Source organism: Mustela putorius, unplaced genomic scaffold (genome assembly GCF_011764305.1).
Source record: "Mustela putorius furo isolate JIRA1106 unplaced genomic scaffold, ASM1176430v1.1 tig00000179_pilon_pilon_pilon, whole genome shotgun sequence".
Lineage (NCBI taxonomy): Eukaryota > Metazoa > Chordata > Mammalia > Carnivora > Mustelidae > Mustela > Mustela putorius.
The window spans coordinates 11,785,400-11,810,263 of record NW_025421305.1 but is presented as its reverse complement, the minus strand read 5'-3'; the positions used below and the strand labels follow the sequence as shown (position 1 = coordinate 11,810,263).

Sequence of the window (24,864 nt, the reverse complement as noted above, 5' to 3'; positions counted from 1 at the left end):
CCTGCTGAAAATCAAGTAATACAGAAAAATATTTATCTCAAAGGATAGGTTCCTCTTTGACTGGCTTTAGTTATGTAACAGTTTCTTAAATTTCTGGCATTCGTTCCTTCTTGGTTGGGCGCATACAGAAGCAGCTGACAAAATGAACAAATGAAAAGCAACTTTTCCTTGTGTTTAATTTGTTACACTTGATCTTAGCCAAAAGGCCAAGAAGCAATTAACTTGTTAAAAGTTTCCTTTGTTTGTTCACATGGTCTTGTTTGTGGGTAGGTTTGTTTTTGTGCCTGCCTAATACATATCGGCCTCACCCCTACAACCCTCCCTTAGTTTGTCAACATCATTCTTCAGGCGACAATAAATATCTGCCAGCTGAGTATGAAGCAAAATTCTGGAACAAAATCAGTTTCTGAGAAGCTTATAATCTGGATGGGAGAGACAGATCTTGAATTACTGGGAAAATATTTAATTTCTGATTCTTTTAAAAACAAAATAAAAGAGGGGCGCCAGGTTGGTTTAGTTGGTAGACCACGTGACTCTTGATTGTGGGGTAATGAGTCCAAGTCCCTTGCTGGATGTAGAGATTACTTAAACAAATCAATCTTTTAAAAAATAAATAAAAGCAAATAAAAGATATACTCATTGGCCAAGATTTTCCCCATTTCTCATGTCACTAACAGGAGGGTTAAATATGCAAGCTAATAATGAAAACTGCTATCTTAGGTACAAACATAAATGCCCTCTTCTTTATTAATGGGTGTGAATATGAAACATGATCTCCTGTAAAAATAAATAAATAAAGAGAGCTTTGTTCTTTGACAATTTCAGAATAAGGAACTTTGGTTTTTTATTCCCTTTAAGTCTTTCTGTAGTTGACCGCTTTTTTCTGGTTTTGCCATTCACTTCCGCTTTGTATCACCTCAGATCCTCAGAGAAAACAAGGACAGAGTCCTCATCTAGAAAACATTTCCTAGTTTGACATTTTAAAAGTCAATATTTAAAACGAAAAACCTTCTTAACCCCTCCAGCCCCTCACCCCCTTCTAAATAATCTAGGTTTAATACAAGCCTATAAATAAATTTTTTTCCTCAAAAAAAAAAAATAAAACAAAAAAAACCAACAAAAAACACCTTGAGTAACTTTACAAGAATTACTGTTTAAAAAATTTACCTAGGGAAATTAAAGTTCCAGTCATTTCACCCCTACAACAGACGGTACTCAAGTATCTGAGTCTTGGCAGTGCTTCCTCAGCGCACCGCCCTTTAGTTGTTCTGCCGGCATGCTGGCCAAGTCTTCTTAATCACTCTTCTCTTCTCCTTGATAATGTCTATACTCTGGCTTCAGCTCCCATGTGTTTTTGTGGGTCCCTTTTACATTCTGAACGCCAATTTCTTTCAAGATTTCCTTTAGGTACCCCTAAAAACAAAGACAATCCAAGATGAGACTTTGAAGGTGAAACAAAATTTAAAATAAAACTATACACCAAACCCCACTCACAAGTAATACAAATTATGATCTTGAAAGCTCAACAAGATTTCTCTATAAAGATGTTCAACAAACTGTCTCTTGGTTCTACACATGTAGTACATACTGTGTTAAAGATACATTCACTTGTATTAAAGGGATTGGAAGTGTGGAATGCCAATGACCTGAGAGCTTGAAAAAAAAAAAACAAACCCAAAAACGTTCCGATGAAAATACACTAGAAAGTTACTGGTGCTCACTGTTTACTAAGATGACATAGTATATACCATGTGTAATCTTCCCTTGTGTTCAGTGGCTTCATTCAGTTCACAGTTGGACAGGGTTATTCTTGGACTAGAACCAGTCATTTCAGAAGAAGGAGCACATATACAAAAATAACAAATATTTTGGGGATGATAATATTCTAGAAAGCAAGCACATGACAGGCATTCAGAATTCTCAATTCTTTTTTTTTTTAATATTTTATTTATTTATTTGACAGAGATCACAAGTAGGCAGAGAGGCAGGCAGAGAGAGAGGAGGAAGCAGGCTCCCTGCTGAGCAGAGAGCCCGATGTGGGACCTGAGCCGAAGGCAGCAGCTTAACCCACTGAGCCACCCAGGTGCCCCAGAATTCTCAATTCTAAGGTGACTTTTCAAATTTGCTATCAGGCCACTTGTTTTTCCTGTGTAATAAAGAAGATTATCCTTCATCTTTAGTATTGTTTTTATCTTAGCCAAGCTTGCCAAGACAGGGTAAGGAATAAGAAGTGATAATAAGCCATGGTAAAAGCCATGGGGCGTGCGGTTCTCTCATGCTTGGCTCCTCCAGAGGAAAGAGGTAAGCTGTGTCACAGGATAGAACTCTGTTTTATGTCATTTTAGGTCCTCAAAATCAATACACATTAACCAAATGATTACTATATTCAGGGAAATGATGGCCGTGATAAATATAGTAGCAAACCCTACCTTTACTTGGCAATGTCCAAGGCCAAAAAGCATTCCACTGCAAATTGACCAATTAAATAATAGTAATGCTTTCTTGGCAATAGAGAGAAAAGTTAATTATTTTTAAGTGTTTTTTGGGGCTCCTGGGTGGCTTAGTCAGTTAAGTGTCTGTCTTCAGCTCAGGTCATGATCTTGGGGTCTTGGGATCAAGCCCCACATCCTCGTGGTTGGGCTCCCTGCTCAGTGGGGAGTCCGGTTCTCGCTCTACCTTTGCCCCTCCCCTCTGCTTGTGCTTGCATGCATGCATGCACGCTCTCTCTCTCTGGCACTCTTTTTCAAATGAATAAATAAAATATTTGAAAAGTGTTTTTTCCCCGGGGGTGCCTGGGTGGCTCAGTGGGTTAAAGCCTCTGCCTTCGGCTCAGGTCATGGTCCCAGGGTCCTGGGATCGAGGCCTGCATTGGACTCTCTGCTTGGCGGGGAGTCTGCTTCCTTCTCACTCTCTGCCTGCCTCTCTGCCTACTTGCAATCTCTGTCAAACAAATAAATAAAATCTTAAAAAAAAAAAAAAAGTGTTTTTACCCCATGAAGAACCAGTCCAGTAATGTTTTGTGTATATGCTTCACAGAACCAGTTACAGTACTAGTGACTCACCCTACTGACAGAGGAGGTAATATTTTTTACTTACTGAAATGAGGTACTGACTAGAAAAATGGCTGAGAAGCTCTTACAGAGATAATGTTTAAGGCAGTGCCCTTCCTGGGGCTGACTACTTGTCCCAGATCCTCGTGGGAGACTTGTTAAATAAACGTCTCATCTTAGGCCTAGTGAATCAAAATCTCTGGGGCCAGGCCTGGGAATCTGCATTTTCACAAGCCTCTAGGAGACTCTGATTTAACTACACTAAAGTTCCACGGCATCTGCTTTAATGGCTCACCCAGACCTAATACTCTAGGATCTTGAGTCCTCGAAGTTTAAGTGCTGGGGATTCTGTATTAACAAACCCAATCACATACCACCTTACACTGATTGTAATGCTCTACTGTTTGGATCCTTTCATTTAGGGGCCGGATGTCACCTGGAAACAAGAGCTGATTAACATTGGAACCACATGGTCCTGGATGGCTTAGTGGGAATACAGGTGTGGCCTCCCCATTCCAGCAGCCAGGGCCCAGCAGGTGGCAGCAATGAATCAAATGAGGCCTGGGTTTCCCAGAAAGAAGCCTGTTTGTCTCCCACACTTTCTGCAGTTGCTAAGGGATCGGTGCCAATGAGTAAGCATAAAGGCTCGAGCCATCCAGGTGATATGCACAGCTGCTCTCTGCTGCTTCAAATGACATTTTTAAAACGGGACACTGTTCATAAGCTACTTTCTCATTAAGCAGTATTCATAAAGGGAAAATGATGTGCTGGACACAAAGGATTTTCAGTTTAGATGCCAAGAATGACATCTTTGTAAAATTCCAAAGGACGATTTATTGGGAGGCAGGCTACAAACCTGGACACAAACAATCAAACAATTGGCCGCACTGCTCTCGGTCAAAACTAAAAAGAGCAATCGCTGGGAGCACTGTGGCTGGGAGCCAGCAGCTCTCTGGACTGCAAGTGTAGTGTGAACATTCAGAAGCCAGACACAGACGTGAAAAGCCTCGAAAGGGTTAAACACAAAATAGTAAAGTCTCAAGTGTACAAATACAGTTGCTTTCATGTGTAGTCCACACTCATTTTGTTAAATTAGTATAAAGTTACGGGGTATTTTGTTTTCTTAATGAAAAGTCACGCCCTATTTCCTTTTCAACAGTAAGAACAGAATGAGATAGTCTGTCAGGTAACTGAGTTGGGATTAGGGTCACAGTATCTACCCATGTACAGAATTCTTTTTCTGGTGGAAGGTGGGGGAAGAGGGCATTTCTGGGGTTTTAGAATGTTCCAAACTGCAACCTAAAGTCATTTTACTCTAACCAAATGAATCAATTTGGCACAACCCTTTAGTGAAGAAAGTAACAGTAACGATAGGGAAACAGACCACAAAAGTCCTTGAAGGAAAGACACAGGTAGGGAACAGTGAGATCATGTCATTCCACTGTTGAGAGAAATTTTTATAGATTTAATTTATTTATTTGAGAGAGAGAGCGTGCACATGCACAAGTGGCAGTAAGGGCAGAGGGAGAAGGAGACTCGCTGCTGAGCAGGGAGCCTGACAGAGGGTTCGTGGTTCCCAAGACCCTGGGATCGTTACCTGAGCCAAAGGCAGATGCTTAATCTGTTGAAAACTTTTTAATAACTTCCCCTTTGGTCTAGAGGTTAACTTTCATACTCCTTCACAGGCATCCATTCAGGCCTGCTTTTTCCCTTTGGCCTCTTCTAAGAATTTCCTGAAGACATGCTTGTCATTTCTGTGTCCACATGCTTCCTATTTTCTCCATATGCCATTCCCCTTCCCTGTCATGCTTATCCCCTTTCGTCAGATCTGAACTCATCCTTGAAGACTGCATGAATGTCCCTCTCTCAGACCAACTTTCCCTAACAGTCACACATCTTGGATTTACATTTCACACTGGATGTTCTTCAGTGATAGCCCTCATACTACACTGTACCCCTTGACCCACATGCCTCTCTCCCGTCAAGCCATGTGCTCCTACGGCAGTGGATGCCTGCACATCACAGAGTCTCAGTGCATTTACACTGAACAAACAAGGTATGCTTAAGAGCAAACAAGGGAACTAAGAGGATTTAGTGGGGGAGTTGTTTGAGGTAAGATCACTTAGAAGGTCCACAGGACGAAACTATGCTAAATCTAGTTCTGCTCATTTTTAGAACTCAGGCTCTAATTAACTTATAGGGCAATGAGAAATACGAGTTGACTGATTAAATTGTATTACCTGATTCGGAATGACATTTGTGACTAAAAATCTATATTATAGTGGTAAAATATTGCTGGGAACAAAGTCACTTTTAAAGATTCTAACAGGATTGAAGATCAACTGACAATCTAACTTTCCTTTAATAAAAAATTCATACATTTACACAAATATTTATTTTAGAACCTACTATGGGCCAGCTGGAGTGGTAACAGAGTCAGTCTTCAACATCAAGAATTTACAGTTTAAAAGTACGGTGCGTGAGTGGGGAGGCAAAGGCACAGAAGGAGGCAGTCACAAACTAAAGTGCAGAAATAAGGACACATACGCAGGATATCCTGGAGCACTGAGACGGGGGGGGGGGGAGCACTTAACCCAGCCGGAGCCATGATCTTTGGTTTTGAGGATGTATATTTGATCCTTTGAATTGAATGGCAATTCCGTGCAGATATCAGGAGATGCTAGCTCTTCTTCTCTTATACTAAACAACGATTTTCCAGTTTCATCTTTTGCCTGACCACCTGCATTTTAAACAAAGGATTCTAGAACTTGGTAGATCACCTTTATGTGACACAGGACCGGAGAGATTTCTCATTACTGCTCTGTGCTGTGCTGCAGAACAATATCAGAAATAATAAACTGGCTCAGGTCCAGCAACCCTTTGTCAAAGGTATGTGTGGGAGAGTATTTACAGCAAGTCTGAATTGCAGAGAAAAAAGGGATAGAACATTAAAGCTTCTTTGGAAGGGAAAGACAAAGCAAACACTGGACCAAAGAGGTCAAGTGATCAGGATGTGATTTGCATACTTGTGGGTCAAGATGACACTGTGGTGGCCCAAAAGCCAGAAACCCACAAATTCCTATTTTTCCCCCCAAATCATGACAATCCTATGCAGGGTCACAAGGGACAATAGCCTACTATCTGCAGTCTTTCTCATTTCCCTCCCTCCCTCCACCCCCACCATTTCTTGTATCATTTTTCCTCGACTGCTCTGCCAACCAATCCCCAAACCAGGAATTTCAGTTAAGTGTTACATATATAATAACAAGGTAACTATATCTAAATTCCTAGAAATTGGCCCAAAACATGTATCTTTTTTTTTAAATTTATTTATTTGACAGAGAGAGATCACAAGTAGGCAGAGAGGCAGGCAGAGAGAGAGAGGAGGAAGCAGGCTCCCTGCTGAGCAGAGAGCCCCACGCGGAACTCGATCCCAGAACCCTGAGATCATGACCTGAGCCGAAGGCAGCGGCCCAACCCACTGAGCCACCCAGGCGCCCCAAAACATGTATCTTTAACAAAGAGCTGATCACCAACTATTGATGCTTTAAGTGAATAAATAATATAACCCAGGGCACCTGGGTGGCTCAGTGTGTTAAGCCTCTGCCTTCGGCTCAGGTCATGATCTCGGGGTCCTGGGATCGAGCTCCGCATCAGGCTCTCTGCTCAGTGGGGAGCCTGTTTACCGCCCGCCCCCCACCCTGCCTGCCTCTCTGCCTACTTATGTTCTCCCTCTGTCAAATAAATAAACTCTTTTTAAAAAATAAATAAATAGTATGACCCTATTAGACGTCTAGTCACAAAATCGCATCAGAAAGGCTGGACTGAATAGACAATATGCAATCTATAACAAAGATGGCACTGGTTAATGCCAGTCACTAAAGGGAAGTCATCATATGCTTTTTATAAAATGATCCAACAAGGCAAGAGGGGCATTATCAGTTCTGTGTAAATCCAAAGTACCATTTCAAATGATTTGTGTGATTAAAACAGAATACTTACTGATAAAGATGCTAGTGGCTCCAAGGCACAAGTCTTTCATTAAAAAAACAAACTACACATTAGGCATAAGCTGTTAACAAAGGCAACATATGTTTTCACTCCTTTAGGTAGAGTAAACTGCTAACAGGATAGGGAAGTGGACACTGGAGATTCTCTGGGACACGGGCCATGTCAGTATTTTTATCCTCTTTTCCTTCTGGTTTCACCCCCACTTTCCTACTAGACCCCACCCCCTGTCTTCCTCTCAGCTCACACAGGCTGCATTCCTCCTCTGTAAAAAAAGCAGAGATGATGTGCAATGAAGTGGTCAAGCCACAAGCCCTATCTTACGGCTTAATCCAAATTCTGGAAAAGCAACTTATTATTGCATGAATATCTGTGTGCTGGTATATCATCTTATTCTTATTAACACTTCATCTGCCTAGCACTGGCAAATGATTCATATGTTTGCATATATCAAATGAACAAAGTTTACCTCCTATGGGCCAAAACTTTTAACTATTTGCTTTCTAAACTGTACTTTTCTAGGGCACCTGGGTGGCTCAGTTGGTTAAGCATCTGCCTTCAGCTCAGATCATGATCCCAGATAGAGTCCTGCATCAGGCACCTGCTGGGCAGAGAGTCTGCTTCTCCCTCTACCCCTCCCACCCCTGCTCAGGATCTCTCTCTCTCATGGTCTCTCAAATAAATACATAAAATCCTTAAAAAAACCCAAACAAACCTGTATTTGTTTATTTGTATGCTAAACATAACTTAACCTTGGAATACTGCAAGATATTCCAAGACTGACATATGGCTTTCAACTGGGAGAAGTGTATACATATATAGACCATGTTGAAACTGTTATTAGGAAAATACAATCAGAAATATCCAAAATGTAATGAAGTAGCAAAAATTAAAACTCCTTTTGAAATTTAAATATGTGGAATTTAAGAAATAAAACAGATGAGCACAGGGGAAGGGAAGAGAAAATAAAATAAGACAAAAACAGAGAGGGAGGCAAACCATAAGACTTTTAATTATAGGGAACAAACAGGGTTGCTGGAGGGAAGGTGGGTGGGGGGATGGGGTAACTGGGTGATGGGCATTACCCAGTCACTGGGTACCCACCACTGAAGTAATGAGCCCCAGTGTTATATGCAACCTATGAATCACTAAACCTCTACCTCTGAGACTAATACTACAGTACATGTTAACTAAACTGCATTTATTTATTTATTTATTAAAAAGATTTTATTTATTTATTTGACAGAGATCACAAGTAGGCAGAGAGAGTGAGAGGGAAGCAGGCTCCCTGTCGAGCAGAGAGCCAATGCGGGACTCGATGCCAGGACCTTGAGATCATGACCTGAGCCAAAGGCAGCGGCTTAAACCACTGAGCCACCCAGGTGCCCCTAAACTGCATTTAACTAAAACATAAAATAGAAAAAGCAAAAATAAAAATTTAAATATGAATTATTGCATTTAGAACCATGGCAACTATCTATTAGTGCATTTGATGTGAAGTATAGTTTCAAATGTACAAAAAATAAGAAAATCTCAATTGGCATACTTATTAGTCTATTTGAACACATTGCTAGAAATTAAATGGCAAGCAAAGAGACTATAGGTATATATTTTACCAACAGAGAATTTTCTGTAAATTAGCTAGCACTCCGAATACCGAAGTATTATTCATCCTTAAAATATCTGGACTAGAGAGTAAAGTTTTACCTTATGACAACAGTAGATAAAAGTTTTTGCTAAGGATTAAAAAAGGACTGATGACAATCTGGCACTTAGTTCCTCAGGTTAAACAGAGTTATGAAGTGACTCAGCAATTCCACTAGATAGGGAGGAGATCTACCTGGCTCATAACAACAAATTAAGATAACAGCATTTTTAAGTTCATCAGAGAAAGACAATTATCATATGACCTCACTAATACATGGAATTTGAGAAACAAGGCAGAGGATCATAGGGGAAGAAAGGAAAAAATGAAACAAGACAAATTAGAGAGGGAGACCAACCATAAGAGACTCCTAATCTCAAGAAACAAACTGAGGGTTGCTGAAGTAGAAGGAGTGGGGGGATTGGTTGGCGGGGTGGTGGACACTGGGGAGAGTATGTGATGTGGTCAGTGCTGTGTTGTGTAAGACTGGTGAATCACCTGTACCCCCGAAACAAATAATACATTATATGCTAATAATAAAAAGAAAAGATTTTTGGGGAACTGGAAACTAAATTCCATAATAAAGTCCATATAGACTACGACATTAAAAAAAAAAAAAATCACCATTTTTTATTACCAAATTACGATGCTAACATTTCCAATAAACAGTGGCTAGCTCAAAAAAACCCAACAAAACAAAACAACACAAAAACCACAGTGGCCAGCTCTTTGTATCAGTCCATATGTACTGGAAAATATGATGGAATTAAAATATCTGTCTTGGGACATTCTAGAAGGAATGCCTCTGTAACGCTGCAATACAGAATGGCCACTGCAAGGTTTTCTGTCAACAGGCTTATCCTCTGGTATCAATTCTCCTGTGAGATAGAAAAACTGGGAAGCTGTAAACACTTTAATCCATATAGTCATGCTTTCTCTAGTGCTGAGACCAAAGAAAATTATCTTTTTCCTGAGATAATTTCCATAAGGATGGCAAGCCTAAAAACACGTGCTTCTAAATGGTTCAGGGACTAAAGAAAGAAATCAGAAGGCAGTTAATAAGCTCAAAACTTAACGTTAACCTTTGTTGAAATCAAATGGTGAGGGAAGGATAGGGAAGATTTTATAAGTAATGACATTTTCCAGATTAAATATAAATTTTGTGGCTTACTGCTTAATTAAAAACTTTGGGGCTCCTGGGTGGCTCAGTCAGTTAAGTATCTGATCACAGGGTCCTGGGATTGGCCCACTTAAGGCTCCATGTTCTGCAGGGAGTTTGTTTTTCCCTCTCTCTCTGCCCCCCGCCCCGCTCCTGTTCTCTCTTTTTCAAATAAATAAATAAAATCTTAAAAAGAGATCCTATGTAAACTTTGTATATAAATAAATGCCCAGGGACGCCTGGGTGGCTCAGTTGGTTGAGCAGCTGCCTTCGGCTCAGGTCATGATCCCAGCGTCCTGGGATCGAGTCCCACATCGGGCTCCTTGCTCAGCAGGGAGCCTGCTTCTCCCTCTGCCTCTGCCTGCCATTCTGTCTGCCTGTGCTCACTCTCTCCCCCTCTCTCTCTCTGATAAATAAATAAAATCTTTAAAAAAAAAAAAATTTAGGGCGCCTGGGTGGCTCAGTGGGTTAAGCTGCTGCCTTCAGCTCAGGTCATGATCTCAGGGTCCTGGGATCGAGTCCCGCATCGGGCTCTCTGCTCAGCAGGGAGCCTGCTTCCCTCTCTCTCTCTCTCTGCCTGCCTCTCCATCTACTTGTGATTTCTCTCTGTCAAATAAATAAATAAAATCTTTAAAAAAAAAAATAAATAAAAATAAAAAATAAAAAATAAAAAAAAATTTATAAAAAAAAAAATAAATGCCCAATTTTCTTTAATGGGTGCTTATGTTAAATATTCCTTTTATCTACATAATATTTCATGTAAAATCTGTACTCCATTGGTTATATTAGTAAATTCATCTCAAATTTTACCACATTCAGAAATACGGTAAAAAAAAGGTAAAACATATAAGTTAAAGGAGAAAATGTTACTATCCTATAATAAACTTGGTAGTAAATCTGTAAGTATTAAAATTTCATGCATTTATATTCAATACAATTCAAATAGTTAATTTATTTTAGTATGACATTTCATATTCTAAAGCTTAACAATAAATCAGGTTCTACATCACTAATTAGCAAATAATTACTTTTTAAAACAGAAGTCTCACAAAAGGCTGTCAGTAATATGTCCTATTAAGAAATTGGTGGTCTTTTTTTACTAGTATCATTCAAAAATAAAAACTTCCATTATAGGAAAAATGAACTAAAAGGGGTTATGTGAACAGAAAAGAAATTATAAAGATTTCAGGAAAAAAAGAAGTAAGAAAAGGAAAGTGTATGTCAGAATAAAACATTATATTAAAAATACCACTTACTGGGCACCTGGGTGGCTCAATGGGTTAAAGCCTGGGGTCAAGCCCTGTATCAGGCTCCCTGCTCAGTGGGAAGCCTGCTTCCCCCTTTCTATCTGCCTGCCTCTCTGCCTACTTGTGATCTCTGTCTGCCAAATAAATAAATAAAATCTTTGTTTAAAAATAAAACACTTATTTTAAGTAGTAAATTTGGGAATAAGTTTCAAACATTAAAAATACCCATTTTTATTTTGGATTAGGAACTGAATGAGCTAAGATAAAGCTTAGATACCATTCTCTATGTACCTGGCTTATTAGATCAATGATCATGATTCTTTTTTTGGTTTGTTTTTAATTTAAAGATTTTACTTACTTATTTGAGAGAGAGAGTGAGCGAGCAAGTGAGCATGAGCAGGGGGAAGGGCAGGTGGGTAGGGAGAGGGAGAATCTCAAGCAGATTCTGCACTGAGCACGGAGTCCAACTTGGGGCTCAATACCACAATCCTGAGATTGCGACCTGAGCCAAAATCAAGAATCAGATATTTAACTGGCTGAGCCACCCAGGCACCCCAGTGATGATTCTTAATGAGAAAGCCTGCTGAGAGAGATATTAGTTTTATTTTCCCATTAAAAAGGGGTTTCTATTGTTAGAAAAATATTTTCCTTGCTTGTCTACATAGACATGCACATGTCTGAATACAGAAGAGGCAATGTGGTAAGATTATCTCCCTCGACTGAAGTCAGCACAAGTGGGGTCAAGTTACTATGCAACGCCTTCTCTGAGTTTACAAGTGAGAGAGCCTAGATAATCTCTAAGATCACTTTTGCCTTAAGATCCTGAGTCAGATATACTCACGCACACACAGAGATACATGTATATATGTATATAATTTAAATGATATATATATATATATATATATATATATAATAATTTGTAATATATATGTCATGAAGAGGAAACAGGAATACAGTTGTCTGGCTTGATCCATTTGGGGAATGGTGGTGTCACTTACTGAAATGGGGAAGTCGGGCAGAAGTCTTTGGAAGGGAATAGAAACCAGAGTTCTATTTAAATAACAACGGACTAGCTAGCACTGACTACATGCTAACTCCATACCGGGCAACATGGCACAGAGCGGGGGAAGGTACACTGACAGAGTACCTCTAGCCCCATCCTGTTGGTTCAGGAATGGGCATACCAACCCCTTTCAGGTCAATTAAAATCTTCCCTGGGGCTTTTATTAAAATCATCAGGACAAATATTCTCTTTTTGCTTAGGGGTTACTAGCTGTAGGATGTTCGAAGAGGTCATTTTGGCTACCAAATGGCAAGATCCCACTAAGAGTAAAGACCACACACAAGAAAGAATAGTGCAGAGAGATGTGGAAAGACAGGAAGGGACAGTTCCAACTAAACAATATTAGTAGCTGTGGCTAGTTATAGCTAAAGCTAGATACATTCCTGAACCCTGAACCTTCTAGCCAATAAATTCTTTTTTTTTAAGAGAGAGACAGAGACAGAGGGGGGAGGGAGGAAGGCCTGGGGCCGGGGAGAGTCTCAAGTGGGCTCCATGTCCAGCACAGAGCCTGATGTGGGGTTTAATCTTACGACCCCGAGATCATGACCTGAGCAGAAATCAAGAGTCGGACACTACCCAGGCACCCCACAATAAATTTTAGTTTTGTTTTAACTAGTTTGAGTTGAATTTCCAGTCTCTGCAACTCAAAGAGTCTCAGCCAATTCACAGATCTGTAATAACACATACTTGAGGGTCTGTGTGTTTTAAAAGTAAGCTCTACACCCAAAATAGGGCTTGAATTCATGACTCCAAGATCAAGAGTCACATGCTCCACCAAATGAGCCAGCCATGCGCCCCTATAACAGAATATACTTATAAATAAAATTGTTTCTTGACAGGAGAAATATTCAGTAGGTCAAACTGTCTAGCTATTTTATCCTTTAAAAAAGCCTATCTTCTTTCATCTTACTGAAGCCAAATTTTGTTTCGATTACTTCTATTCATGCCTTATATTTAAGTCTATCTGGAAACAAATTCTGAGGATGAGGTTAACACTGCCTTATTGCTGCAATGGCTTTGTTTACTTAAAGCCCACTTTGTGCAAATAAATCTGCCTACTGAGCACTATTTAGTGCTGAGGATCTTGAAGTATGGACACTAATTGCTTCAAAGTCGAAATCACCCAAATCTTTGCCTGGTTTCTCCTGTTGATTTGAACTTACTTTAATAAAAAGCACACAAATTGCTCAATTACATATTTGAATTATGCCATGGTCTGTGGGACCACATGACTGGGGATTGTTGATTTAGAAGGGATCATCAATAATTAAATATACACTTCCCTTGATTGTGCCTGAAAGTTGGGTGGACACAGCACAAGGAAATTAGGGGTTCACTTATAACCAGGGCTAATTTTCAATGATACTTTTAGCAGAAAGATGTGGTTCAAGGAACACTGGAAATGGATGCTATGCTAGAAAACAGGGTGTCAGGGCTCAAAGCAGTCTTGGCAGTTTGGTGTTTCTAAGGGAGCAATTAGATAAAGTTTCAAATAATTTAAATTTTGAAGGAAATGCTGTGTATGCTTCTATTTTACAGATAAAATATAAAGACTAGACATAACAAATTCAAGGTGAAAAGATCAAAGACTGCAGGGAAAAAATAATAGGCTTCTTCTAGTATTTCACATTAAGGAGGGCTTAAAAGCTCAAATTTAAACCATATAAAATACCTCTTTAAATGGTATCATGTTTCTGTTTATATCAGTTATCAGAGCTTGGCCTTTTAAAATCAGCTTATTTACCCTTAATGAGTAACTAACTCCTTGATTGTTTATGAAGGTCAGATACTGACCACTGAGAGAAAAAGTCTGTCCACAAGGGCAGTTTTTCTGATCAGTAATAATTCTGCTTATAGAAATAAAGATTTTTAAGAAGAATATAGAAAAGAAGGAACTGGAAAAACATGAATAATACCTCAGATTCACTCAGGATGTTGTAAAAAATGACATTCTAAAGGTGCTTGGGTGGCTTAGTCAGTTAAGCGTCTGCCTTCGGCTAAGGGTGCAGGGTCCTGGGATAGAGTCCCACATAGGGCTCCTTGCTCAGTGGGGAGTCTGCTTCTCCCTCTGTCCCTTCCCCTGCTCTTGCTCTCACTCTCTGTAATAAATAAAATCTTTAAAAAAACAAATGACATTCTAAAGGTCAGAAAGCAGATGGTAACTTAGGAATATAGTAGTCATGTCAATGACAAAGAGGGTGTGTTAAAGGGATAGACTTCATGGTTAGAAATCCATTATCAGGGTTGCCTGGGTGGCTCAGTGGGTTAAAGCCTCTGCCTTCGGCTCAGGTCATGATCCCAAGGTCCGGGGATCGAGCCCTGCATCGGGCTCTCTGCTCTGCAGGGAGCCTGCTTCCTCCTCTCTCTCTGCCTGCCTCTCTGCCTACTTGTGATCTCTCTCTGTCAAGTAAATGAATAAAATCTTAAAAACAAAAAAATAAAACAAAAAAAAACACTTAAAAAAAAAAAGAAATCCATTATCAAAGGAGGCACTGGGGACCAACAGAAAATGAGAGAAAGTCATTAACTGCATATACTAAAGAAGTGTTGAATACAAACAAGATCTCTTTGTTTTCTCTTTTACAAGGGGGCTCAGAAATTTGTTTGTATTGAACATTAAAATGTATTTAAATACCCTGTCCAGGACTACTTGTCTAAATGACAGAGCTGGGACATGAACCAAGATCCCATTACTCCAAACCCACTGCTCTTTCCATCATACCAAGCAGCCCCTTCCCTGGATCTTCATGCTCTCTTTTCCTTCATTCTCCTGGTGTTGCTCAGATTAAAATCAAATTAGGAAGGGTATACCAATATGATCACGAATACAGACTTATTTATGTCCTGTGAACATTTTAAAGGGGATAGTTACCTACATGGAGGAGAGCTGGCTTTGGGCCACTTCCTAGGTGAGATTTGCCAATTCAATTCAAAATCAAGAGGGAGGTGGAGAGGAGATGAAATAGGAGAGGGACAGAATCACACATTTAGGATTGGAAGGGAGCACAATTATTCAGTCCAATTTCCTCAATTTTGGGAATAGAAGGGACTTTCTCAGATCCCAGTGGGGTAGGTAAATGGCAGAACTGAATCCATGCTGACCACTTCCTGGCTGCTCCTCTGGGGAGAGATAACTGTAACCCTGTCACATTCCATTCTTCCTTGAGACTGGCTCTCTGTCCCCCCTCTCCTGCCATAAATGACAGGAGGCCCACGGAATTCATCCAAATAAAACATGGTAGTCCTTGGATACTGAGGATGGGGCCACTGCCTTTTTTTCAAATCAATTCCTCTAATATTTTTTTTAAGATTTTTTTTTTAATTTATTTGACAGAGATTACAAGTAGGCAGAGAAGCAGGCAGAGAGAGAAGAAGGGAAGCAGGCCCCCTGCTGAGCAGAGAGCCCGATGTGGGACTCAATCCCAGGACCCTGAGATCATGACCTGAGCCGAAGGCAACGGCTTAACCCACTGAGCCACCCAGGCGCCCAATTCCTCTAATATTTACTGAATTTCTACTATGTTTATATTATAGGGCATATAAAAAGTTAAGGATATGACTAATATACAACTCTTTCTTCAAGAACCTTATGCTTGCTGAGGCACTTCAGTCTCTAAACAATAAGACTATTATAAAATAATTTAGTTTCTAGGTTAGTGGCTCACAAGCCCCTTGAGGTTCCCAGGCCCTCTATGAGAATCTGATATTAACTATGGATCTGCTCCCCAGAAAAACATACATATTTTTGCACCTATTCAGGAAGATTACTGGATCTCGTAAAACCCACCTACTGACCATGAATTAAGAAGCTCTATTCTGAGAGCCTCACTGTGTACCTCTACACAAAAATTCTCTGAAAAACCAAAGTTGAGAGAAATACTAATTATCCCTTTGCTTTGATGCAAAATGAATAAACTTTAAAAACTACATGCTGCTCCATGTTAAGAAACTGGAAAGTAAAGAAACTGCTTTCTCCAATATCATCTGAATGTCCCTTCTACAAAGACTTGTGTTCTCATATCTAATTTTTGTGTGTACATTATTACATAAGAATATATTATTTGCATTCAGTTTCTGAATATATATATGTATATAAATTCAGTTTCTCACATATCAAGTTTACATTCACAAGGATAAACTTGATTAAAAGCAAAAAAAAACAGGCTTATCTAATGAATTACTCTATTTCAATTTTTTTAATTAATTAATTTTTTTTACCTAGTTTGAAATGCTGTTTCTAAGGCTTTGATCCTGAAGAGAATAAGTGATTAAGAGGAGCTGATAATACTGCAGCATGAGCACTTGGCTCCTCTCTACTGAAAAAACTATTTAGATCTTTTGGAATTTAATTTCTTAATAAAAAAGTATAATAGTAACAAAATTCCTACAGAAGTGGGAAACTGTACAATCAATACTGAGGTGTCATAAATCATTTCTTAAAGCTTTGAATAAATCAGAATAAACATACAGCAAGCTCTTCAATACACTGTTATTTGTTATGTTATAATGTTTTTAAAAACTGGCTCTCTTGTTACATATTCTTAAGGAAATAAATGGACTGACATACTCCTGAGTATACTAGCAAAGTGGACAAAATGATAAAGAAAACTAGGTAAAAGGACAGAAAAGAAAAGAGGTTCCATTTAATTTTTTTTTTTAAAGATTTTATTTATTTATTTGACAGAGAGAGATCACAAGTAGGCAGAGAGGCAGGCAGAGAGAGAGAGAGGAGGAAGCAGACTCCCCGCTGAGCAGAGAGCCCAATGCAGGACTGGATCTCAGGACCCTGAGATCATGACCTGCGCCGAAGGCAGCGGCTTAACCCACTGAGCCACCCAGGCGCCCCTCCATTTAATTTTTTTAAAACCTTGTAAATAAATACTGTTATAATTCAATTTGCTGCTTTGCTAATGTTAGGTTAAGAAAGTTACATAGAAGGAAATGTGACTTGGAGATTGGAGAAAAGAGATTTGGATTTCTTATTTGTTACTAGTTTTTTTGTATTTTATTTTATTTTTTTTTTAAGATTTTATTTATTTATTTGACAGAGCAAGAGACAGCGAGAGAGGGAATACAAGCAGAGGGAGTCGGAGAGGGAGAAGCAGGCTTCCTGCCGAGCAGGGAACCCCATGTGGGGCCTGATCCCAGGACCCCCGGATCACAACCTGAGCCACCCAGGCACCCCTTGTTACCAGTATTTTAAATAGATTAGAAATAACAAATTGTTAGCAAATAAGCACAAAAGTCTGGAGCAGGAAAAAAATTGATTATTTATAGAACAAACATAAAATCTAAAACATCAGTTTATTCAATTTTTCCTTGAAAATGTAGAACAGGCCAACCCAACCACAACCTCAACAAGTACTGTGGGGCAGTACAGCTCAAGTTTAAAGGGACCTCATGCTAGTGCTAGGTAAATTCTGATTAAAAAGAGAAAAATCCATTAAAGAAGAGCCCATTTCATTACATGACAGGGATAAACACCTTCATCATGACAGATCTGTATGGCTCTTAAAAGAATATGGTTCTTTTAGGGGGCACATTTGCAAACAAATGAAGAAGCTGAGTCTTTTTTTTTTTTTTTTTTGGAGAGACCTAGGGGAACCAAAGAAAGATGAGATAGGATATATAACAAAGACTTCAGGTTCAACGCCAATGAGGAGTATTAAGACATCTATTCTGAGTGTTGAAAATAAACCCTGACGTTAGCAAAGGTACATGTGAGCTGCATCATATATGATACCCTTCTCTTCAATAACATCATCTAAATAAAGCAAGACATACTGAAGGGATCAGCGTGAGCAAACACATACCACAGGCTGTTTTGTGATGTCCACCAAGTCCTTAAGATTATAATACTGATGTTTCTCAAATGCCGAAAATAGCATGTCCAAAACGTGTTGTTTATCAGCTCGAGCCCGTTTTCCATCTTCTTTCTTTTTCCTTTCATATTCAATCTAGGTGCAAACAGAAAAATAAAGGCATCAATCCAACATGCTCACTCTGAAATAAATACCCTGCTGAGCAGGGAGCGCGATGTGGGACTCGATCTGGAGACTCCGGGATCATGACCTGAGGCAAAGGTAGTTGCTTAACCAACTGAGCCACCCAGGGACCCCCCTTCATTCTTTTCTAAGGCTTTATTAATGTCTTCATTTGCTTCCAAATAGCCTTTGTTTGCCAAATTAGAACAATTCAGTGTGGCTACTGAGTCAGAAAGTCCAACTTGCAGTTTCTTTTGTTTTTGATTATCTCAAATACAGTAAAATAGCTTCTCTGACAGATGCAGTTTGGTAGGTGACATCTTTCAAAATTGAAGTTTTTCAGGACAGACAGGGAATTAAAAGGCAGACTGGTTACAGAAGAGGTTCTCTAGGAAGTGCAAAGTTTGAGAAGCACTGGTAAAAGGAAAAGAACGTGGACAGTGAGGCCTTTTCTCTTCCCAGCTCTGTGTGACCTTGAGCTTGTTTCTTCTCCTATAACATGAAGTAAACTTACCAACAGGAAAGGGTGAATTTATACTTAGTACTCAGGCACAAGCAAACTGTTTTTCCAAAAATCTCCATTTTTACCTTAAAAATTCATGTGAACTCTAAATTCACCTACATAATATACCTTTATTTGTAATACAAAAATAAAACCTCTCATTCAAATACAAATGACACTCTAGGAGCAAGTGGTATGTTTGTCCTGTAGTTTTGTGTACCTCTATGTACCCCAGTTTGAAAGCAATGGCACTAAAAGAAAGTATAAATTCTCTCCTACAGAGAGTTCTGATCCAGGGATTTGATCACTTGAAAAAAATATTACATTTTATTAGTTGGCCTACTGAATGGGAGAAGATATTTGCAAATTATATATTCAATAAGGAGTTAATACCCAAAACCTATATAGAACTTTTACAACTTAACACCAAAACTCTCCACCCAAATCTGATTAAAAAATGGGAAGGGGACCTGAGTAGACATTATTCTAAGAACAAACACAAGGCCAACAAACACAAGAAAAGATGCTCAACATCACTGGTCATCAGAGAAATACAAACAAAAACCACAATGAGGTATCACCTTATACCTGTCAGAATGGTTAAAATCAAAGACGCAAGAAATAACAAGTGTTGGCAGGGATGCAGAGAAAAGGGAACTCTCAGGCATTGGTGGTGGGAATGTCAATTACTGTGTCAATTACTACAAATACTGTGAAAAAAGGCATGGAGGTTCCTCAAAAATTAAAAAATAGAAATACCATATGATCCAACTACTGGTTATTTACCCAAAGAAACTGAAAACACTAAATTAAAAAAATGCATCTCTATGTTCATTGCAGAATTATTTATAATAGCCAAGATATGGAAGCAACTTAAGAGACCATCAGTAGACAAATGGTTAAGAAAATGTGGTGTGCATGCGCAAGCACAAATGGAATATTATGCAGCCATTAAAAGGATGAGATTGTGCCATTTGCAACAACACAGATGGACCTTGAAGGCATTACGCTGAGTGAAAAAAATCAGACTGAGAAAGATAAATACCATATGATTCCACTCATGTGGAATTTAAAAAACAAATGAGTAAACAAAAAGAATCAGACCTATAAATACAGGAGAGCAAAATGATGACTTCCAGAGGGAAGAGGGGTGAGAAGAGGGGCAAGATGGGCCAAGGGATGGTGGAAGGCTTTCAGTTATGGAATAAGTCATGGGAATAAAAGGTACAGCACAGGGACCACAGGCAATGATACTGCAGTAGCACTGTATGATGACAGAGGGTAGCTGCCTTTGTGGTGAGCTGAGCACAGCATAATGTACAGAGAAGGTGAATCGCTAGGCTGTGCACCCAAAACTGATGTAACATTGTGTGTCAACGGTATTCAAATAGAACACTTTTTTAAAAAACTTACTCTTCACTGCACACATGCAACTTATATTCACTCCCTTCAGTTGGTTTAGTTTTTAACTTTTAAAGAAACACTTCATTTTGATAAAGCACGTTAGAGGAAATACTTATCAACGGCAGCAGCCCACTTCGTACATAAGGCATCCGAAGGCTGGATGAAAGCTGCCGGAGAACAATCTCCTGTGCATCAGAGGGAATTAACTATAATCTAGGGACTAGTTTCAAAAATTAAAAAAAAATGAAATTCATTTCAAAATCTACAACTATATTACTGAATAAATTCCAGCCTGATATAGCAGGCTTACTCTCTATATTTTAACAACAGAGATTTGTTATAAAAGAGATAAAATTTAGTTTCAAACGAAAAATGTATCTTACACATAATCAGACACTTTCAAATTAATGGCACAAGTCACAGACAACAGTGAGTATCCTTCAATGAAGTAAAATTAGGAGATAGGAAAAAAGAACCAACTTGTCTTGATTTTTTGAAATGTGCATCTTGGGAGTAAAACTCAAAATCCATTAATCTCAACAGGTTAAGCATGGACTGTGTGCTTGGACTGTGCTAAGATACAGGTGAAATAAGATGGTCTCTTTCAAAAGATATCCCTTTCTTAGGGCTCATATATTAAAATATACAGAGAGGGCCTTGCACATTTTAAAAATAGTAATAGCAGAGCACAGAGCCACCTCTGGATGCTGTGAAAGGTGCTGTGACAAAGGGCTGATAAAGGGCTGTGTTGCTGGGGAGAATGTGGCTGGACTCAAGATTCTCTGGGTGGCAAGCGCATGAAAGAAACAACTATGGACAGCTACAGGGAATTTGTCAGAGAAGAGCAGAGTGACTAGGAGAGTTAGAAGTAAGACCAGAGAAAAGAGAGACCAGAGCAACCCAGGAACAAGGAGAAAATCCAAGTCCTCCCAACGTGGGGAAGAGGGGAAAACAGACAAAAACATGCATTTAGTAAAATACAAAGGCAGGAGCAGAGTGGCTGTCCCGATTCAGTGAGAAAGGAGGCTGAAGACTAAAAGGGATGGACTTGAGATTTGTTCAAGAATTTTCTCTCTCAGGGTACCTGGGTGGCTCAGTCGGTTAAAGCCTCTGCCTTCGGCTCCGGTCATGATCCCAGGGTCCTGGGATTGAGCCCCACATCAGACTCTCTGCGTAGCAGGAGCCTGCTTCCCCCCTTACCCTGCCTACTTTGATCTCTGTCAAATAAAGAAATAAAATCTTAAAAAAAAACAACAACAACAAAAAAAAACAGAACAGAAAACTAGAAGTGGAGTGCCTGGCTGGATCAGTCGGTAGTGTGCTGACCCCTGATCTCAGGATCATGAGTTCAAGCTCCATGTCAGGTGTGGAACCTGAAAAGAAAGAAAGAAAGAAAGAAAGAAAGAAAGAAAGAAAGAGAGAGAGAGAGAGAGAGAGAGAGAAAGAAAGAAAGAAAGGAAGGAAGGAAGGAAGAAAGGGAGAGAGAAAGAAAGAAAGAGAGAAAGAAAGGAAGGAAGGAAGAAATGGATGGATGGAGGGAGGGAGAGCCGGAGGAAGGAAGGGAGAGAGGGAAAGTAAAGGACAGAAGCAAGAGAATAGCTACATCAGGAAGGGAGAAAGTAAGCATGACAGGCCAGGACAAAACCCACAAATCCAAGCAGGAGGGTCTTTGGATTAGATACAGAAATATCATGGAATGCCTCAAGGCATTAATATTTTAAGCCCTGCTTTGCTGACCAATCTCTAAAATATATAGTTTTACTGTTTACAATTATACTTAGTTTGCATCCTGAAACTTCCTTCCACTGTTGCACCTCATTTGAAGAGTTTTCGGTTTTGCATTAAGATGAACAATCCAGAAAAGGTGACTGCTAAAAAACAGAGAAATAGAAAAGTTTGGACTACGAGATGAAGTTGATATAATCTTTTCCTCTAGTCAGGTGTGTGGTAAGAAAAATAAAGGGAGACAGAATCAGATTAAGGAAGGGTGAAGAAAGCCTATAAGTAGTCCCAGAGGCTTAAGTGAGATATGGGACAGAGGCCACCAGTCCTTGAGAAAAATAATACAAAGGAAGTGAGGACCTCGCAGAGGTCCAAGGTTAGGCTTTTGTAGTCAGCATGAGGCCACAGTTGCACGATATTGTGTGTCCTCCCATCCCAGTTTTAATTTATGCTGAGAGAAGGAGGAAGAGTTAAATTCAGGAACCTGGAGAGAAGTGCTGGTATACTCAGCTTCCACCCTTGGTAGACTCTTCCTTGTGCGAAATGCCTGGAGAAGCTAAGAAGATTAATAGGAAAAATGTTTTCAAATACAGACCATCTCCAACTTCCAATGGTTTGATTTCGAATTTTTCAGCTTTATGATGGTGCGAAAGCAACACGCATGCAGTAGAAACCGTAATTTGGTTTTTGAATCTGGATCCCTTCCCGGGCTAGCAATCTGCTGTACAACCCTCTCCCACGGGGCTGCGCAGTGGCCGCCAACTGTAGCCTCCCGGTCAGCCATGCTATCACCCAGCAACAACCCAGACACGGAAACCCATTCTGCTTTACTTTCACAACAGTACTCAATAAATTACAGGACACTGCATTACGGAATGGGGCTTGGTGTCAGACGATATGGCCCAAATGCAGGCTAATGTAAATGCTCTTAACCACATTTCAGATAGGCTGGTTTAAGCTATGGTGTTTTGGTAGGTTAGGTGTATTAAACGCATTTTTGACCGATGATATTTTCAATTTTGACTGAAACCCCACCAAAACCAGGCAGATCTATAAAGAAATCTGTTAATGAAGCCAGATGGCCCACTTCAGAGGGGGCATACCCTCTAACTAGGCAGGGGAAAGAAAAGCCTTCTAAGTGTTTGTTACCAAGTTGTCCCAACCCCAGAACCACATGCCAGATCCGAGAGGGCCTGAATCAAAGGTAAGAATTTAGAATAAGCTGGAAAGGAACTTTGCTTCAATCTCAAAATTACTGTATTCAACATTGGTGCTTCCTTACTTTTGGGGGGAAAGCTGACTAGAAATGTTCTGTGTTAACTGTGTCTGTTGATGGCTCAATTCCTGGGGGGCAGTGCAACCTAACTTTACTTTTGATTAGTGGAATAAAAACACTTAAAAAGTATAATCTGAAAACCCAGGCATATAAAACAATAACAGCAATAATAAATTGGCAATATTATTCCTTATAAGAGAAACTAAAGTACTAGAAATTAAATCCTATATTTACGTAAAAACAAAAGGCAAATGGCAAAATTAAATGTCCTCAGGGCCCATACTACAGGGATAAACTATAGAAAAGACTTTTTTAAAAAATTAATTAATTAATTAAACATATAATGTATTATTTGCTTCTGGGGTACAGGTCTTTGAATCATCAGTCAAAAGATTGTTCTAAAACAAAATTTTTTATAGTACAGCATTAGTTAAATCTTTTTTGATAATGTCCAGGGCAGACTCATAATCTAAATTCTGCTCTGTAGTAGCAAGTAGTTCCAGTGGATATATGTATAATTAAAATTATATATACACACATATATATGAATATATGCATAACCATTTAAAAATGGTAATTAGGGCGCCTGGGTGGCTCAGTGGGTTAAGCCGCTGCCTTCGGCTCAGGTCATGATCTCAGGGTCCTGGGATCGAGTCCCGCGTCGGGCTCTCTGCTCAGCAGGGAGCCTGCTTCCCTCTCTCTCTCTGCCTGCCTCTCCATCTACTTGTGATTTCTCTCTGTCAAATGAATAAATAAAAATCTTTAAAAAAAAAAAATAAAAAAAAAATAAAAATGGTAATTAAATTATTAATGACTAACTCTATACTCAGGACAAAACTAAGGTCCCGAGGTAGCTTTTCTTTTTAAAACTAAACAGTACAGAAATGGTCATCTTAATACTGTACTTAAAATTTGTACTGCTGATAAAATACATTCTATAAATAAAGTACAAATGATGAACTAGTTCATGAAAGAGAAGACTACAGTGTTATGATAATGTTAATGCTTCTCTTTTTAGCTCTTTTCCCCTTGGCATTTTGTTTTGTACTGCTGTACCAGCATGGTAGGGAAATGATGCTACTCAAAACAGTCACACATCTAACTTGTTAGCAGCCACCACAAAATATTAGTAGGATCGTCACTGGACTAGAAATAGCTATTACGTGAATTTTAATTACCGCTATTATATCTGCCCTAGTGATCATAGATCAACTGCATAATGAGCTGCGCAGAAATAATTGTCAATTCAGAAAGGACTTTAAATTTGGTTTCCAATTAAAAATTTTACAATCCAAAAAAAAAAAAAATCTATCACACACAATAATTTTTCTTTCATAACAGAAAACAAATTATTCAAGACTAAAATGCAACTAAATGCTGAAATCCATTGCGGCATGGTATAGAGAGAGTCAACCATCATTACGGAAACCTTAATCACTGACTAAAATTATAAAAGCCGCCCACCGCCAATTAAAATATTGTAATACAGATGTCTGTAAATTTCTAGATTGTTGTTTGCAGAAATACTTTGCGTTGTCAAGGCAGTTCTTGTGGAAGCTTTTAACTTTTGAAGGGAGCATGACAGCCTTGAATATCATGGTTTGCATTTAAATTCTTACAAAAGATCCTCCTCACCCTTAATGCTTCTATGACTGCCTAGTGTGTTGCCATCTTTGGGGAGGAAATTAATTCTTAATGAGTCTCTGAGTTCATGGTGTGCAAATTCAAATGGACAAAGCACCTAGCATACTCCTACTAATACTAGGCAAATACTACTGAAAAGCCTTTATGATACAGTCCTGTA

General features: G+C 39.2%; 1 protein-coding gene across 1 annotated transcript in view; it reads right to left on the bottom strand.

Moving 5' to 3' along the window:
• Positions 1-151: 151 nt before the first annotated feature.
• The window catches only part of GTF2F2 (general transcription factor IIF subunit 2), a 154,528-nt gene continuing 129,815 nt past the window's right edge, over positions 152-24,864 (bottom strand). Inside the window, exons 7-8 of the mRNA XM_004759235.3 lie at positions 17,986-18,129; positions 152-1,413 (exon numbers count right to left, since the gene is read on the bottom strand). Of these exons, the coding sequence (XP_004759292.1) occupies positions 1,294-1,413; positions 17,986-18,129 (264 nt within the window). The 3' untranslated portion in view covers positions 152-1,293. The remainder of the gene's footprint in view (positions 1,414-17,985; positions 18,130-24,864) is intronic.